The sequence below is a fragment of the Macaca nemestrina genome, chromosome 19 (assembly GCF_043159975.1).
Source record: "Macaca nemestrina isolate mMacNem1 chromosome 19, mMacNem.hap1, whole genome shotgun sequence".
Classification (NCBI taxonomy): domain Eukaryota; kingdom Metazoa; phylum Chordata; class Mammalia; order Primates; family Cercopithecidae; genus Macaca; species Macaca nemestrina.
In genome coordinates this window covers 65868868-65880914 of record NC_092143.1, presented here as the reverse complement: position 1 = coordinate 65880914, position 12047 = coordinate 65868868, and the positions used below count along the sequence as shown (strand labels likewise).

At 34.7% G+C, this 12047-nt stretch overlaps 1 protein-coding gene across 4 annotated transcripts in view; it reads right to left on the bottom strand.

Moving 5' to 3' along the window:
* LOC105465313 (SS18 subunit of BAF chromatin remodeling complex) overlaps positions 1-12047 on the bottom strand; it is a 72822-nt gene that overhangs the window by 50155 nt on the left and 10620 nt on the right. For all 4 annotated transcript variants that reach the window (XM_071085517.1, XM_071085519.1, XM_071085520.1 and 1 more), the window contains exon 3: positions 9319-9403. In XM_071085517.1, the coding sequence (XP_070941618.1) occupies positions 9319-9403 (85 nt within the window). The remainder of the gene's footprint in view (positions 1-9318; positions 9404-12047) is intronic.

Sequence of the window (12047 nt, the reverse complement as noted above, 5' to 3'; positions counted from 1 at the left end):
GGAAAAAAAAAAAAAGAAAGAAATACTGTGACAGGGCCCTCAGCCCAGATCGATTAAGTTACTGGAAGTTTTTAAAAGTTTTCCACATAATTCTAATGTGTAGCCAAGGCTGAGAAACACTAGACTATATGATTATCTAGGTTCTTTCTAGCTTAAAAATGTTTGATTATACAGAAATACTTTCAGACTGTGTGCCTTAAAATGAACTACCACAATAGAAAGAACTATTTTCTCCCCAAGTTTTTCTCAAAGAAAAATTAATGAATAAAAACTTTTGATTGAAACTGTTCTCTCATAATTCTTTGCTAAACAAATGGTGCCTACCACTTTGTATATGCTAATATTAGATAATAAAAAATAAATTAACAATAACTAACATGAAATCAAAACTTAGAAATGCCATCTCTTCAAAGTATGTTTGAGAAGGAAAAATCTGCATACACAAAAAAATAGCCACACTTTCTATTGGTAAAACTGTTCCTAGGTGGGGGCAGGGATGAGGACTGAAAAATGACCTATTGGGTACAGTGTTCCTTGCTGGGGGTAATGGGTGCACTAAAAGCTCAGACTTCACCACTACACAAGAAATTCACGTAACAAAACTGCACCTGTACCCACAAACCTATAAAAATAAATTTAAAATGGTTCCTAATTATGAAAAGAATTATGTCAATAGTTTGTTGTTTCAGAAATTAAACACCAACTCTGAGAACCAACATTTAAATGATGCCTGCAAGGTTTGCCAAGAATAGAGTAATAGAGGCCCTATCTATCTACACTAAATGGAGCCAAAGCAGTGCTCATTTTGAATTGTCAGCTTTTTATAAATTCTATGTCTATTTCTCTGCCATCTTGGCTGTTAAGTAACACTGCATGTATATATGTCTGTTTATAGAACAACTTCTCCCATTTTTGCTATTTGCTGCCTCCTGGCTTAAAATTAAGAAAATAAGTCGTGTTTCTTAATAAAATTAAAAAAATAAATGTGTGTAAGGTGAAGAGTAAGTTTGTTATAAAGTTATAATGCTTTGTCATCAAGAAAAAAGACACAAGGCTGAAACTAAGAAGCGAAATGCCTAAGTGTTAGTGCACTGGCATTAGAAGTTATTTTCCTCCTTTTATTCTCAGTGTTTAGATTCTTGACTTTTAGATTCTAGCTAGTGCTCGATCTTGGCCAGTTCCAGACACATGAAATAGAACTATAAATAAATAATTCTTCTCTTTAGAGGACATGAGAAAAAAACTGAAAGATAAACTTACATATAATTATGAACACATTTCTAATTACCACCCTATTCAACTGAAATGAAGTGAAAAACCCCATTCTAGAAAACTTAAGTAAAATCATCCTAAAACATAACAGTTCTTTTTCAGACTCAAATATCTCAAACTATAGTTAGTAACACCCCATCAGCAAAGAGCAAAAAATTTTTTTTTTTTTTTTTTTTTTTGAGACGGAGTCTCGCTCTGTCGCCCAGGCTGGAGTGCAGGCAAAAAATATTTTTAAAACGCCAGAGCAGATCTAAAAAAGAACTTATAGAAATTCTAGAAATAGAAAAATATATAAGAGGAACTCAAGGGATAGGTATAACAGATTAGGCCCAGTGAAAAATGAACTGGAAAACTGGTCAGAAAAAAATATACCTAGAATGATAAATGGTTGGAAAAGTCTAGAGGGATTAAGAAACATAAGGATACAGTTACAAGGTCTAGTCTAAGTTTAACTGGAGTCTTATGGAAGAATTATTTGCTTGAAGAGATAATGACTGAAAACTTCCAAAACCGATGAAAGACATGAACCTACAGATTTCAGAAATCTCAACAGACACCAAGCAGGATAATTAAAAAGAAATCTTCCAATATCTAACTAGTGTGAGAAAAAGAAAATTTAATTAAAAAAAAGAAACCCACAGCTAAACATAACTAAAACTGCTAAAAATCGTAGACAAAGCAAAACTCTTAAATGCAGTCAAATAAATAATTACCTTCAAAATATCAACAAGTACATTGATAGCTGAATTTTCAATAGATACAAGACAGAAAACAATGCAAGGATAAATGTAATGTGCTAATAGTAAACAACAACTAACCTAGTATCTGTCCTTGGAAAATATCTTCTAAGAATCATAGTGAGCCAGGTGTGGTGGCTCATGCCTATAATCCCAGAACTTTGGGAGGCCAAGGCAGGAGAATCACTCGAGGCCAGGAGTTTAAGACTAGCCCGGGCAATATAATAAGATCCCATTTCTCCAAAAAATACAAAAATTAGTCATACATGACGGTATATGTCTGTGGTCCTAGCTTCTCAGGAGGCTATGGCAGGAAGACTTCTTGAGCCCAGAAGTTCGAAGCTGCAGTGAGCTATGACCATGCCACTACACTCCAGCCTGGGTGACAGAGCGAAACACTGTCTCCAGAGGAAAAAAAAAAAAGACTGATGATGAAATAAAGGCATTTTCAGACCCAAACCAAACCACAACAAAAATACTGAAGGTATGTCTCACCAGCAAAGCAGTGCTAAAGGAAATACTAAAGTATGTTCTTTAGGAGGTGGAAAAAAAAGTGATTTAAGCTAGAAGGTCATAAATGAAGAGAGGAACAGAAAGCATCAGAAATGGTAAGTAACTATGTGAATGAATCTAATGAATACTGATTTCAAAAAAAAACAGTAGTAACAACCACTTGTGGGTAAACATACAGACACTTAAAATACATGACAACAACAATGAAAAGGTCATTGAGGGAAGGAACAGAAATGAAGTATCTGATGGTCCTTTGGGATGTATGGTATAATCTATACAGTAACCAATAAAATACCACCAAATATGTAAGATTTCCCAACTATAAAGAAAAAAAAGGAATAATAAAAAAAAAAATTAATTATTGGCCGGGCACAGTGTCTCACACCTGCAATCCCAGCACTTTGATAGCTAGACTGAGTTTAAAAAAAAAAATCTACATCCTACTCATAATATTGTATCTCTAACACAAGAAAACAGAAAGGAGAATACCATGGAAACACCAAAGAAAGCTTATTTAGCTATACTAGTATCAGACAAAGTAGACTTTAAAAGCATTACTAGAGATAACAAGGGATAATTCATAATGATGTTACAGGTGGGGCGCAGCACTTTGGGAGACCGAGGCAGGCGGATTATGAGGTCAGGAGACCAAGACCATCCTGGCTAACATGGTGAAACCCCTTCTCTACTAAAAATACAAAAAATTAGCCAGGTGTGGTGGCGGGTGACTGTAGTCCCAGCTACTCAAGAGGCTGAGGCAGGAGAATGGCGTGAACCCAAGAGGCGGAGCTTGCAGTGAGCAGAGATCACGCCACTGCACTCCAGCCTGGGCAACAAAGCGAGACACCGTCTCAAAAAAAAAAAAAAAAAAAAGAGCTACAAGGAAAATCAGTTAATCCACAATTTGACTTGTATATTTTAAACATACATCTCTCAGTACTTGATGAACAAACAAACAAAACATTGGAAAGGCAAAAAAAAAAAAAAAAAAAATTTCATTAAGGCTAGAGGATTCAAACAAGATTAACACACTTGACCTAACCTAATAGACATATATAGAACTCTGCACTCGGTGGCTAGACAATACATATTCTTTTTAAACACACATGAAACATTTGTAAAAACTGACCATATGCTGGACCTTAAAACAAATCTCAACAAATTCCAAAGAACTCAAACCGTAAAATGTTATTTAACCACAATGCAATAAAGCCAGAAATGAAGAAAATAAAATACCCATGTTTGGAAATTAAGAAATATATTTTTATCAACCAATGCATTAAAAAATAATTATGAAAATTAGAAAATATTAAATAAATGTAAATATACTACCTATCAGAACTATGATTAGAGGAAAACTTATGCCCATTTTAAATGCATTAGAAAGCTGAAAATTGATGAAAGAGGCATTCATCTAAAACTCAGAAAAACAGCAAAATATACCAAAAGAAAGTAAAAGGAAGAAAATCATAAAAGACCAGAAATTAATCATAAACAAAAACATACATAAGGTGACCAAAGGCAAAACTATTTCCATAATAATAAGATGAGGTTTGCCTTTTATGCTAAGTTCACATTTATAATGATGGTACAAAAGCAATAGTGGATATAATTGCTGGAATCTCATTATAAATCAAGGCAATGACATCAAACTATTATTAGTCAGTGTATTACTGACTGCCCCACACTTGCAGTTGAAGAAAGAAAAAGATAGTTTCAATTAAAAATGTACTTGATGAAGCAGTAAAAATTATTTAGTAAATTCTCCATGTCTTGTAAATAAATATTCAGTGACAAAATGGGAAAATAATAAACATTATCTGTCACAAAGTAAAATAATCAAGAAAAAGCAGTTTGTGATTGAGTTGCCAGCTGAACTAGGCACCGTTTTCACAGAACACCATTTTTACTTGAAAGAACAATTGTTAACTATATTTATCCAGGTGTGGGTATTTGGCAGACATCTTCTCAAAAACAAACAGTGAGCGAGAAAATCAACTGATAACATCTGTTGCCAAGATCAAATTTGAATTTTCAAGCAAGAATTTGGAACATGCAAACTTATCTATCACCTTGAGCTTGACAGTATCCCCATACTTAGGCACTTTTCTGATGAGATTAGAAGTGATTTTAACCAATGTAGTCTTTGGTATCACACAAAAAAATATGTTAATGTTTGGAAGAACTGTTTAACTCAGTAAACTTATACTTTCCAAATCACCAAAGCATGATGTTATAAAATTATACATAAGCAAAAATCTGTTCAAAGTGTAATAAAGACCAATGGGCTTAAATGTACCAGAATAAGAAAAATATAATGATACAATTTAAGATTCCATACCGCAACTAACCTTAAAAAAAAAATTTAAAAAAGTATTGAGATCTGCTGTAATATCAAACAAGGTTATGCACAAAAATCTGAAAAGGCTATTAAAATATTCTTCCCCTTTCTAACTACATGTCTGTGTGAGACTGCATTTTCTTCTTCTACTACAACCAAAACAAGATACTACAATAGACTGAATGCAGAGGTAGATGTGAAAATATAGTGTCTTCTATTAAGCCAGACATTTAACAGAAACTTGTAAAAATGTAACATGATGCCATTCATCTCACAAAGATATTTTTCCTTTAAAGAATGTTATTTATATTGACATGCAATAAGTTTATTATTTTTAACAAACTAATTTTTTAAATTTGTTTTAATTTCACAACTGAGAAAAATTTATAATTTATATTAACAATATAACTCACATCAAGCTCTTTTAAGTCCTCAATAATTTTTTTTTTTTTTTTTTTTTTTGAGATGGAGTCTCGCTGTGTCGCCCAGGCTGGAGTGCAGTGGCCGGATCTCAGTTCACTGCAAGCTCTGCCTCCCGGGTTTTTACGCCATTCTCCTGCCTCAGCCTCCCGAGTAGCCGGGACTACAGGCGCCCACCACCTCGCCCGGCTAGTTTTTTGTATTTTTTAGTAGAGACGGGGTTTCACCGTGTTAGCCAGGATGGTCTCGAACTCCTGACCTCGTGATCCGCCCGTCTCGGCCTCCCAAAGTGCTGGGATTACAGGCTTGAGCCACCGCGCCCGGCCCCTCAATAATTTTTAAGAATGTAACAGGGTTCTGAGACCAAAAGGTTTGAAAAATGCTGCAACAGAGCACAATCAAAACCAAAAGTTGATTCTTTGAAAAGACTTAAAAAACCCATAATAAACACCTGGCAAGAGTGATCAAAAAATATTTTAAAGAAGTCACAAACAATGACATTAAAAAGAAAATTATCACTACAGATAGTGCTGACATTATGAAAATAGGATTGTTTCAAGAGCTTTTACTTTATTTTCATGCTAATTAATGTTCAAATTTATTAAAATGCTAAAAACCACAACTTACCAAAATAGGAAATTTATAAAATATAGAAATTGTCATATAACAAATAAATAAGTAAATAAAAACTTCCTTGCAAAGAAAATTTCAGATTCAGATGGCTTTTCTAAAGAATTATACCAATCATTTAACAAAGAAATAAATATTATGTAAATTCTTCTGGATAAGAAAAAGTAGAAAATTCTCCAGCTCCTTTTATAAAGCTAGCATAGCCTCAAAACAAAAACCAGATGAAGGCATTATAAGAAAGGAAAATTACAGGTCAATTACACCCATGAACAAAGATGCAAAAATCCTAACCAAAATTTTAACAAACTGAATATAGCAATTTCTTTAAAAACACCATGACCAAGTGGGTCATCAACAAGTAGGCTAATTACAAGAATGCAAGATTGACTGAGCATTAAAAGTATATCAGTATATTTTACCACATTAACAGATTAAAGAAGAAGAATCTTGTGATCATCTCATTTGATGCAATAAAAGTACTTGATAAAATTTAACGTCCATTTAAAATATAAATTTTTACTTTGCACACCAGAAACAGAAAGGAGCTTCCTTTATCTGACGAAAGTTATCTACAAAACACTACAGCAAACATCATACTTAATGGTCAAACAGTGAAAGCTTTCCCTTTGAGATCAGGAACAAGACAAGGATGTCCTCTATCACCACTTCTATTCAGGAATGTACTGGAGGTCCTAGCCAGAGAAGTAAGGCAAGAAAAAGAAATAAAAGGTGTAAGGATTGACAAGAAAGAAACAAAACTGATTATTCACAAATGATATGATCGTGAATACAGAAAACTGAAAGCATCTACAGAAAAACATAGAAGAGCTGAACAAGAATGTGAGATTCAAATCAATTGCATTTCCATGTGAACAGCAAATGCAGTTAGAAAATAAAACTTAAAAAACAAACACTCGATTTAAAGTGGCCTCAAAAAATATAAAGTATTAAATATCTAGCAGTAAGCCCAATGAGAGAGGTGCAAATCATCTATAGGGAAAAATCATAAAACTTCACTGACAGACATTAAAGGACTAAATAAATGAAAATATATGCAGTGCTCACGATTTGGAAGACTCAATTTTGTAAAGATACCAAGTCTTCCCAAACTGATTTACAGTTAAGGTAATCTGAATGAAAATCCCTACAGGATTACGTGTATGTGTATATAACTTGACATACTGATGCTTAAGTGTATACGGAAATGCAAAGAACCAACAGCCAAGATATTCTTGGGAAAAAAAAAAAAAGGAGTAAGAACTTCTTGAATATATATTAAGTACGACGAGAGTGGAATTCATACAAACAGACCAAGGAAACGATATAAACAGATCAGACACAGACCCACATATATATGGACATCTGATACAACATATATTGCATGATAAAAAAATATACTGTGTTTCGTTTTTCCAAGAAATAATGATGGGACAAAAAACTACCCACATTGAAACAAATGAAACTGAACCTATTCCTCACATCATTCACGAAAATAAATTCTACCTAGCTGGTAACCAAGTTCATGACAATTGCCACATGAAGAACTATTTCAAGTTCAAAACAAAATGTACTGATTAAAATATCCCCCAGTGGGATGTATCTTAGGGACAGGCATTTTATTGTTAGTGGTAATTTTGGTATCATTACATTGTTCGATGTTTTATACAAAGTAGTATAAAGCAAATCACAAAAACAAAGAAGCTATGAAATACTTGAGTTATGTCAGAGGGACACAGGAGCCAAATGAAGAGGCTTCCATTGATCAGAGAAACAAAATTTCAACATAACAAAGAATGACTGCAAGGGATTTAAACATTAAAAATCCAAAAATGGGCCGGGCGCGGTGGCTCAAGCCTGTAATCCCAGCACTTTGGGAGGCCGAGACGGGCGGATCACGAGGTCAGGAGTTCGAGACCATCCTGGCTAACACGGTGAAACCCCGTCTCTACTAAAAAATACAAAAAACTAGCCGGGCGAGGTGGCGGGCGCCTGTAGTCCCGGCTACTCGGGAGGCTGAGGCAGGAGAATGGCGTAAAAACCCGGGAGGCAGAGCTTGCAGTGAGCTGAGATCTGGCCACTGCACTCCAGCCTGGGCGACACAGCGAGACTCCGTCTCAAAAAAAAAAAAAAAAAAATCCAAAAATGTATTAAGTTCAGATAATAAAAACAAAAATATTAAAATGGTAACCTACACAGGTTGCTAGAGACTCACTCATTCTGAAATTGATAAAGGGAAAGAATCTAGTGTTTATCATGTGTGACTTTTCCATGGGGACTCTCTAGTTTCAGGATAACCAAATATTTAATGAAAGGAAGTTTCTCTCTTTAAAATAATTACAGCTAATAAATGCAGGAGGGATTATAAAATTAGAAATTCACCATTCTGTGATCCCAAAGTGAAATACAGGTTCTGGTCCATGAGCACCAATGACTATTAAAACTATTAAGTGATAGGTAGACAGGGAACTTCATAATGGATTGATCAGGCTGGTATCAAGTATACCCACTAATCAATCGTAACATTACTAAAAATGGAACGACCCAATATGTTCTTCCTGATCTGATATTATGGGAAATACAAAGCACCACCAACAAAATACTCTTACCAAAAATCTAAACCTCACTAATTAAGTCTCTCTAATTACTAGTTTACATGAAATAAGAGAAACAAAGGAACACGTTAAAAGACCATGAGAATACAATTAGCCAAATCCAGAATGTTAAAAATTCTACACAACCTATGACCCAGTTCCTTTAACAAATAAATGAAGATTTAAAAAGATAAAATGATACAGATTAAAAGAGACTAAGACACATATCAACCAATGTACTATGTGTACCTTGTTTGAATTCTGAGGCAAACAACTATTTAAAAATTTAGAGTTTTTTAAATCACTTCTCGGCCTTTTGGCTAAGATCAAGTGTAAAACATTTAGGTTTGTTTTAGGTAACAGATAAAAATTGAAAGCAGATTGAACATTATAAGACAGAAAGAAATTATGGTTAACTTAGTTGGGTAAGAGAATAGTCCTGTCTGCTAGAGACGCATATGGAAATACAGTATTTACTGGTCAAACTGTAAGATGTCTGGGACTTGCTGTGAAATACTTCAGATTTACGAACAAATTACTTGTGCATTTAAAAATTAAAATAAATAGGTAGGTAGGTAGGTGGACAGGTAAATGAATAACTTTCTCAGGGACAGAATCAATTTTAGGTGAATTCAAATTAAATATAAAACCATAAAGCAAAATAATAAAGCTTTTAGATAACATAGAATACTTTCATATTCTCAGAGTAAAGCAGGATTTACTAAACAAAACTTAAAAATCATTGAACAAAAATATGCCATACCGTAAGTAACTATAAAGATTGTCTACTTCACATGATTTTAAAGGTACTTACTGCTGGTAAAAGAGACTGCATATTTTGATTAGAATCTGCTATTGTAGCAAGGTACACCAAGTTTGTGTGCAACATCTGCTGATACCTATTAAAACAAAACAAATATCAATATTAAAAAATAATTTTCTTCCTATCTGCCTAAGTACAAACAGCATTGTAATCATTTCTAAAGTTTCATTAAAAATTTGTTACCTGAACATCAATAGCACTTCAATTTTTCCTATGCTGTACAAGTTCCAAATAATAAATATTTAAATATAATGAGCTCAGAGATCTTACCATGTATGTTAAATAGTATTATAATTATTTTATATGCATATATATCTCAATTCACAAACCAATACTATGAGGTAGGAGCTCTTTTCTCCATTTTACAGAAGAGAAACTAATGTTCAGAGAGGCTGATAACTTGTACATGATTGCATAGCTAGTAGATGGAATAACTGACATATGTAATAGGTCCATACTAGTACATTGAATTTTTTTTTTTTTTAAAAGAACTAAAATAAAGGAATCTAGTGAAATGTGCTTTTCCCAGCCGGGCACGGTGGCTCACACCTGTAATCCCAGTCCTTTGGAAGCCTGGGGTGGGCAGATCACTTGAGGTCAGGAGTTTGAGGTTGCAGTAACCCAGCTGCACTTTCCCTCAGTCTTTCTAATTGGCTGTCACTGTGGGGGCTCGGAGTAAAAGATCTGTGAAGAAGGCACATCTGTAGGTTTGTTTTCCTGAAGACCAGTGAGCCTCACCACGGGCCAGGGGAGCTTTGTAAATGCCTGCATAAAATGTTTTCCTGGCTCACGCCTGTAATCCTAGTACTTTCGGAGGCCGAGGCGGGCAGATCACCTGAGGTCAGGAGTTCAAGACCAGCCTGGCCAACATGGTGAAACCCCGTCTCTATTAAAAATACAAAAATTAGCTGGGCATGGTGGTACACGCCTGTAATCCCAGCTACTCAGCTGAAGCAGGAGAATTGCCTGAACCCAGGAGGCAGAGGTTACAGTGAGCCGAGATCGTGCCACTGCGCTCCAGCCTGGGCAACAGAGTGAGACTCCATCTCAAAAAGAAAAAAAAAGAAATATGCTTATCCCTTTCCTTCGGCCATTTTCATTTTGCTAAAAACCTCAAACCCAAGTACGGTCAATATGTTCTGCCAAAATGTAGGAAAGGGGGTGGGAACCACACATTTTTTTCCTTTTCACTACTGTAGCAGTGACCAACAATTTATGCCCACTGTGTTTATACTACCCATCTATCAGGACTCAGCATATAAAGAAGGCAATGAATAGGCAATCTCCAACTACAGAAAAAAAGAGATACGCTAAAACAGGATAGAGGAAATGTTACAACACCAACAACACTCAATATTAACTTTAAGAAAATAAAACAAATTCTCATTATCACCATTATGTGGTTAAACATGCTTATTGTAATCCTACCAACGAATTAGTTTAGCTAAGCTTCTCTTCACAATTTTAAAAAATTAACTGACAAAACCATATTAAAATTAGCAGTGACCCAATCACTAGTGTTTTGTCTCAGTGCAGGCATACAAGCCCCATGAGTACAAACTTAAAACCTACATCAAATTGTTAGGCTTTCTAAAATTTCATTTACTAAAAATGCTAAATACAAATTAAAACAATAAAAATAAGTTTATTCAGCTAAAGGGCTCTAATTCAGATTCCAAATTAGTTCATTTTCTAAAATAGACACCATAAAAGGAATCCTAGTTTTTCTTTTGTTCGTTTTTGGTTTTTTTCATTTGTTTGTTTTTTTGAGACAAGGTCTCACTCTATCACCCAGGCTGAAGTGTGCAGTGGTGCAATCATGGCTCACTGCAGCCTTGACCTCCTGGGCTCAAGCAATCCTCCCACCTCAGATTCCCAAGTAGCTGGGCCCACAGGCGCATGCCACCACACACAGCTAAATTTTGTATTTTTAATAGACAGGGTTTTACCATGTTGCTCAGGCTGCTCTCAAACTCCTGAGTTCAAGCAATCGGCCAGCCTCAGACTCTCAAACTACTGGGATTACAGGCGTGAGCCACCGTACCTAGCCAAATCCTAGCATATTCTTTGCTACTTATTTTTTTCCTGCTACAAACAACAGGTTTCACAGCTTTTTTTTTTTTTTTTTAAGAAAGGAAATAACACTGTTTCTTGCTGACCTTAAAATAACACTTTCACAAACAAGGCCATGTTTTTAATGCTTTGCCTCACATGGACGCTATGTTGTCCAATCAGACATGATACATCTCTGATAGCTAACTTTACATAAAATGGACAAAGAAATAATTATATTGTACTGAATTATACATAATGGTTAATTGTGTTGTTGACATTCTTCAACAGCACTAACAGGGACCACTAGCTGGAACTATTTCATTATTCCATAGAGATCTAGAAAGGAACTTAAAACATAGTGTTCCATATCTTGCCATTTTTTAAAAAACCAACCAGCCATTTTTAATTAGAACACATAACCTGTTTCAGTCTAGTCCTTCAAGTTTTCCTTTGCTTGAGTATTAGTATGGTTGCATGACATGAGATTTGCTGAGGACCACTAACCAAACCATACTAACAAACGTGGTTTATTCATGACCCTTTAAGAAAAAACTGTAGTATGCTGATTAGTACTTGACAAAGCCAGTGTGAAACTACTATTAAATCTAATCTGCCACACTCTTAAGGTCTCATATGTAAAATAATGGAGTTAAAGCAGGACTCTG